Below are 7,489 nucleotides of genomic sequence, written 5' to 3'. Positions count from 1 at the left end.
GACTCTGTTATATGGCATCTAAAAATGTGATTCGAAATAATGAGAGATTTTAAAATAATGTGTAAGTTTGGCTTTTTTTATATATTTATTATTATAGTATTGAAAAATATAATGAGAATTAAGTATTGCTATAATAATTAAGAAATGGTAACAAGCAAGGACAAATAATTAGCAACACTAGATATAACTTTGACAGCACCATTACGAAAACACAAGCGCATAAATGTCTCTCCGCGATATTTTCTTGAGAAATGACTTCTACAAATGACGGAAAAGACGTGAAAAGTAATCAAACAAGTGGTCAGAAAGGCAAGACATATTATATTGAACTTTACAAGGTAAGTGTAATTCTTTTATTTTTAGAGATATCAAGAAATAATGTGACGCCGTTGTGATCGTAAAGTTCACTTTATGTCCGCCATATTTGTCTCCTACTAAGTCTTGTTTTCCTATATTTTTGTAATTATGAAAGTAATTTCATTGTGTACAGTATGAAAATACATTGAAAAAAAGTTTTCTATATCTGACATATAAGATTTATCTGTTTTAAGTTATATTTTGAGTTTGATATTGTAAATACCAGTAGCTAAAACTACATCTATTTTTCTATATTATTTGGCGATTAGTGATGTTATAAATAATCTAGGAGTGATAGATTCCTTAAGAAGCCGTAGTAAAGCCAATTGCCTTTTTAAATACAACTTTATACACAGCATCTTTCTAAATATACTTGTGTGATGACCATTTGTTTGACAGCCATACTTCTTCACCATGAAGTCACGTACTCCACACATATCTATAAATAATGTTTAGTTATGCCAATATGATATCATTGTTTTTAGCTATCCACTCAATATGTTTCCACAAACACACAACACACTCACACAATGCATGTACTTTTTGAATACATAAAAAATCTTATAACAGATAAGATTTTTTATGTATTTCAAATATATTTATTTATTTGTTGATGAATTATAAGCACTATTGGATATAAAAATAATACAGCACAGTAAGTTTTAATAAATATTTTATATTAAATTAGAATCACTTTGAATTTGAAAAACTCAGTATATACTTTTCTGCAAATTATATGATAAATAGTTTTCATTTCAGAGTAAAATTCCCTTATTTACTTTAAAAATGTCTATTTGATAACAATCACACAAACAAATTAGACTTGATTGTTAAAGAATACATTAAAATTTGCTTTATTGTCATTCATTAAAATCAAAAATGTACTTAATTCTTTAAGTAAGTTCTCTTGCAAGTAGATTAGATACACAACTTAACAAAATAAATTTAATTTCACACAAACTGTCCTGAAATATTCTTTTCACCAGTTATATAATAAATAATCATTTATGAATTACAACTTTTCTTATTTTCTTAATTTAATTTGAGAACATTTATAATTAAGTAAATATTGTATTATTAAAAACTGACTTTTCATAATGATGTATAATAAACATAATAACATGGTATTTCTTACATTTATTTTCAATATACATCCATTAGTCTTGACTGATTTATCGTTTATGGAACTTAAAAAGATGGGAATTGTTTCTCCTTATGATATATATATTTTTGTTTGTGGCTTCTATTTATGCTGAGAAGGCATTGATTATTAAGCCAATGTTATGTGCGATGGAGAAGATACAATGAAGATTGATTGCTACGCAAGCATCTCTCGTTCAATCTCAAGAGATTGCAGGCTTCTCTAAGAGTGATTGTAAACTTTGATATACATGTATATATACAGAGGGCTGAAAGTTAGTATGAAAGTTCTACTACTATAATATATCTATAAATGGGTAACAATATATTTCAAATAACGACATAAATCTTATTAAAGATTTTTGAAAATTGAACCTTCTGAGGAGTAAAATAGGGAGTTAATAGGAGTGTAGGAGTATTGTTAGTTTTGAAGTTATGATCGATATTTTAGACTGTTGTTTTCAAATACAGACTAAATTCAGGTTGTTTGAAAATTTTAACTATGGAATTAGGTGTGCAAAATTGGAGATGCAATTTTGTATAGGATTAATGTTAGTATTGAAGTTTTATGAAAATTGTGTTTTAGGTTCTTCTTCTAATAAAAACACATGTTTCAAGAATTTGAACATTCACCTCTGGGGATAAAAATACATATTGATATTGTTATTTTTTTTAATCTACTTAACTCGGAAATGTAAATTTCAATAAACAAGTCTGTAATGTTTGTGTATAGAATAAAGAATCTTAATTTGGAGTTTGATCTAAAATTTTGTAAATTAATTCACACTAAGTAACACCAAGCTGTTTGATAACAGATACTAACATGCTATAAATAAAATTAATTTGATATATAGTTAATTTCCATTGAAGGAGGAAAAATGGACTCAAATTTAGTTTCGGCGATATTAAAATTAGACATATTTATCGTCTATCGCTACAAACTTCGTCCGAAACTAAAGCCGAATTTTTAATAACTTGTAAACTTTCAGTACAAGATTGACTGAAAGTGATTTTCTATGTCTATGGTGACTGTATACCTATGATGTAATGAGACGTTTAAAGCTATCTTGCAAATTGTCAAATATAATATTTATTCACAATAAGTTTCGGTTTTCTCAAGTCCTATTTTAAACTACTAGCAAATAAACTCTTTCTAATGTTTGATCATTAAGAAAAAAGATTTGAAATATTGAATTAATTCACCTTAAACTAATAATTTGGTATGATACTTATTAGTGTTTCATCAAGCACTAGTTACATTCATGTAACTCCAGAAGTTTTTTTTTTATAGCTATTGGAGTAGAAATTTAATTCTGTAATGTTAGACATTGATGTGGCAGTTTCATGGATGTATGTATCCCAAATTCAGCCAGTACTACTCCAAGGATCCTCAATGGTTAAAGCTATCCAAGTCTAACTGGATTTTTTTTGATGATTTTAAATCGTTAATATTTAATTATATTTCAAACGTTACTTTGTCGCAAGTGACTCACGTAAGGGCTTGAACACGTCTGGTACCACCCACTCATAATATATTTTATCGCCAATCAGCAATATTTAAAAAATTTTTTTTACGGTTGGAACGATTTGCGAGTCAGTGTTACTATAGGCACAAGGGACATACCATCTTATTTCCCAAGATTAATGGCCATTGGCAATGTAAGGAATGGTTAACTGTTACTGTCTACTATCTATGGGTGGTTGTAAAGACTTATCATCAGGTGGTACGTTACCTCGCGGTGGCGGCCAGCTGGTGCAGCTCAGAATTTGAATCACCATTCCGTATCTTTCGACAATTTATAATCACGCTCGATAGATTATATTTACAATTTTATAGTGACATATGCATACGTAACTTCGGTAACAATGCAATAATATAATATTATTGAACTTAACTCGTAACATTTCTTCGTTTAAGGACATAGCTTATTAATTTTATGAGATAATCTGCGCAGGATATATTTTAGTGCACATGTGTGTCCACAAACACAAGTATTCCTTTTCATAATCCGATAGTTTTCAGTTTACCACCGTTGGCTTACGGATATAACAAATATATATATATATTTTAGTATCTATATCCTATTATTGCAAGAAAGCCCTTTAATAATTTTAACGACAATAAAACAATATTTCAGAGTGGAAATTACATTCCACGTAATAAAATTTATAAATAGATATTATATTATGTGAAAATAAAATGTATACAAACAATGACATTATTGTTAAGTCTATCGTGTTCCAAAAAATACGTAAAGTAGTTGATCCTGCGTCTGATATATCTTCGTTCTCGCACTATTAGAGTTTGCATTTCTCGAAGTGATAATCGACAGAGCTGTAGTAGACGATAGTTACATTGTTGCCATTACCACTACCCTAGAGTTGCTTTATATGTTGTTAGAATTCAAGAGGTTATGAAGGAAGTTTGTCGTGATTGTGTATATTGCTGCTTGAATAACAAAATACCTCTGTATTACACATCACAAGAGAATTTCTTGGAGGTTTGTAATTTTATTTCATATAAATGTGGACCATCCATATTTATGGAGCATATACGGACCAAAATAATCTTTCGTCGTTGCCGTTCATAAAGTCGGTCGATCGGAAAGCTGTAATATGCGACAGACTCGGACAGAATTTTTGATTTGCCTACGAGTTACGAAATATATAAAGTAGAATTAACCTTTGTCATTAATGATTTAAGAAGTTAAGTTGTTCTGGGTATTTGGGTATTCGATATAAAGGATATGATAGGATTGATTATTGTAGAGCATATATAACACTTATCTGAACATAGGTCTTGTTGTTTAATATAACTTTTTGTACGTTTGCAGTCACTCGAGGCGCGGTTAAGCGCCGAGTGCACAGGCGAGCAGCGCACGCGACTCGTCTGCGAGGCGTGGCGCCGCGTGCACAGCCTATGTCAGCACTCGGCGCCCACCACGCACCCGCACCTGCTCGCCTGGCTTCAGCGGCACACCTCACACACTATATTACAGGTATATTTTTTTTCTTTCTATGTTTATTGTTTACTAGCTTGCTTTTCGTGGTTTTATCAACCTAAAATAATGTAGTACAACTCATGTGCATTACATTACATTAACAGCCTGTAAATTTCCCAATGCTGGGCTAAGGCCTCCTCTCCATTCGAGGAGAAGGTATGGAGCATATTCCACCACGCTGCTCCAATGCGGGTTGGTGGAATATACATGTGGCAGAATTTCGTTGAAATTAGACAAATGCAGGTTTCCTCACGTTGTTTTCCTTCACCGCCGAGCACGAGATGAATTATAATAAACACAATTTAAGCACATGAAAGTTCAGTAGTGCTTGCCTGGGCTTGAACCCGAAATCATCGGTTAAAATGCACGTGTACTAACCACTGGGCCATCTCGGCTCTCGGTCATGTGCATAATGACTACATAATCAACTGCATATTAATAAATGAAACACACAGCATGTCAAATATTAATTTTATGAGATATTATTTTATAAGATAGCCTGTGTTGAGCGGTAATACCACTTTTATCTATTTTAATCTTACTTCCAAAGTTTTGATTACGACTTCGCCGACAGTCAGAACCTTTATTAAATGATAACTTTTAATTATGTACTAACTGTAGTCAAAATATTTTTATTTACAGACTGAATGGCAGTCACCCAAAAGCAAAGATCAACATGTCTGGCTGGAGGAGGCTATCGACACATTCATCGCGGAGTGTCATACGGCGATCTCCGCGCGAGATGGAGTCACTCCATCTTGGGAAAGCCAACTACTACACAGAGCCCAGTGGTTTAGAAAAGTCTTGTCAAATCCTTGGGGTCATCCGGTCCTCAAGGCTCTACTAGATTCTCGAGGAGTTCAGCCGACTGACGAAGAAGGTATTTTATAATACTAGTATTTAAAATACAATTTAGTATGTATTGTTTACCTATAGGATGGGTTATCCTAAACTTATTTATTTAAATAAAGATAAATTATATAATAGTATGTTATAAACTATTGTTGGTGAGTCTAATCTTTTGAAATTGTTTCAGTTCTAGGATGGCTGAAAGAGGAGAGGGGCGTGATGTTCGTGACGCGGCTCCGGCAGCTGGCCGCGTCCAAGTGCGACGACCTGGCGCTGCTGCTGGCCACGGCCGTCATGCTGCGCGCAAGGAACTCCACCGCCGTAGTGTCGGACGTCGACCAGGCTGCCGACCACAAAGGTGTGTATTTAATTTATATATTTAAAAAATTACCTATTTATTTTACAATAATATATTTCTACCTCTTGGTTAGCGTGGATACAAGTGGAAATAAATTCGACAGTCACTCTTTTTTAAGACATTACTGATATTGGTATTTTCCTCCCTTCCTTCCTAACTATATTTTTGATAAGACTTATCGTTTTACTTTTTTATTCTTCAAATATATAGAATGGGCTAACTATTTTTTTTTTTATTCTACATGGATGATGGTAATATGCCTTGCTTGTTAATTGACCTAAATGTCATATGTTAATATAAAGTTCTTTGGTCACTGTTTAATTTGTCAAATTTTGTTTTCACCAACAAACAGCAATATATAGTGCATTTCAAATGATGGATTATGGAGTAAATGTGCTGTTGCTGTCACACACATAGAAAGTACTTGTTTTGTAATGACATGACAATATATAAGATATAAAAGGAATTTCAACATGATAACAAGATAGATTGATATCTTTACTTGAATTATTAAAGATATTTATTACGAACCATCAGTAGCTACTACACTAAAAACAACACGATACATGTTGTGCAATATACTGCTTTAGCCACAACAATCACATGTAACTAGAATGTTCTATCATTTATGTACTTAAATGTTTGAAAATTCTCTCAGATCAAGCGGAAACAGCTCGAAGCGAGCCTACATTCGTGGATATACTCCGTAAAGACGCCGGATTCACGGTGGACGTATGGGAACTACTTACCGATATTGAATTTGTACTTTTGCACAAGGGAGAGTCACGTTCGCGGTGCATTGAATTGGTAAATATAAATTTTAATACAAGTTATAAAACAAATTCATTCACATATAAGAAAACTTGATAAAATATCTTAACTATTAAAGTATACATTACTTCTAATCGTAAAAAAACAGCCAGAATTTTTTTAAGGAAACATCAATTTTATTTTTGATAATATGTATGTAAAAAGTAGTGGTACTACACATACACATACTTTGCTTATTCATTCTTCAAAAATTATATTCATTTGTTGTAGATGCTAAATGTTAGTTGTATATATTTAGCTACTTAGCTGTGTTTCTTTTTTGTATCAGGCTAAACAAACTCCACTACGCAATGGCTATCAGCTGGTGGAACGTTTACACAGCCGGCTCGAGATGTCGCCGCGAGACAAGAAAATGTGGAAAAATGCTAAAGAAGTTGCTACACTTATTGCGCAGGTTTGTTTGTTTTTTTTATAAATTAATTTAATTGCATTTCAAATACATAGACTTCTGTAGTACTTTTGAATCGACATTTTACTTGTATACTCTTATTATAAACTCTATAATATAACCTTCTGATAAATTACCTAATCTTTATGGTAAACGATCTGGACCATGGAGGGGTGCTAAGGCTGCATGCAATAGGCTTGTTTCCACTAATCATAAATCGGATGGCTTTGAGTTTCTAATGATAAATCATGATAATTAGTAAATAAAAAAACAACTTTTCTACAAAAATAATAAAAGATTAATTATATTTTTGGAAAATAAAATCGACAAAATGAGGCATTTAATCACGTGACATTAAACACCAATCAGAGTCGCGTGACGTCACACCTCGCGAAACAAGCGCGGAACGCTACGTTGTTGCTATCAATTATCATTATGGCAGATAAACTGGGGGTACTACTTGGTTCTGGATCTTTCAAACACTCTGCGATTATTGACAAACTTTGTTTTTTCAACATATATCTTCTTGGCATTCGAACTTCGTTGGTATACAACCTGGTTTCA

General features: G+C 32.3%; 1 protein-coding gene across 4 annotated transcripts in view; it reads left to right on the top strand.

Annotated features, from left to right (window-relative positions):
* Nucleotides 1-201: 201 nt before the first annotated feature.
* The window catches only part of LOC125073680, a 29,931-nt gene continuing 22,643 nt past the window's right edge, over nucleotides 202-7,489 (top strand). For all 4 annotated transcript variants that reach the window (XM_047684631.1, XM_047684630.1, XM_047684629.1 and 1 more), the window contains exons 1-6: nucleotides 202-338; nucleotides 4,332-4,496; nucleotides 5,142-5,379; nucleotides 5,536-5,706; nucleotides 6,365-6,513; nucleotides 6,806-6,931. In XM_047684631.1, coding sequence (XP_047540587.1) covers nucleotides 252-338; nucleotides 4,332-4,496; nucleotides 5,142-5,379; nucleotides 5,536-5,706; nucleotides 6,365-6,513; nucleotides 6,806-6,931 — 936 coding nt within the window. In that variant the 5' untranslated portion in view covers nucleotides 202-251. The remainder of the gene's footprint in view (nucleotides 339-4,331; nucleotides 4,497-5,141; nucleotides 5,380-5,535; nucleotides 5,707-6,364; nucleotides 6,514-6,805; nucleotides 6,932-7,489) is intronic.

The sequence above is a fragment of the Vanessa atalanta genome, chromosome 25 (assembly GCF_905147765.1).
Source record: "Vanessa atalanta chromosome 25, ilVanAtal1.2, whole genome shotgun sequence".
NCBI classification, from domain to species: Eukaryota; Metazoa; Arthropoda; class Insecta; order Lepidoptera; family Nymphalidae; genus Vanessa; species Vanessa atalanta.
Note: the sequence above shows the minus strand (reverse complement) of the source record. Positions and strands in the feature narration are given on the sequence as shown.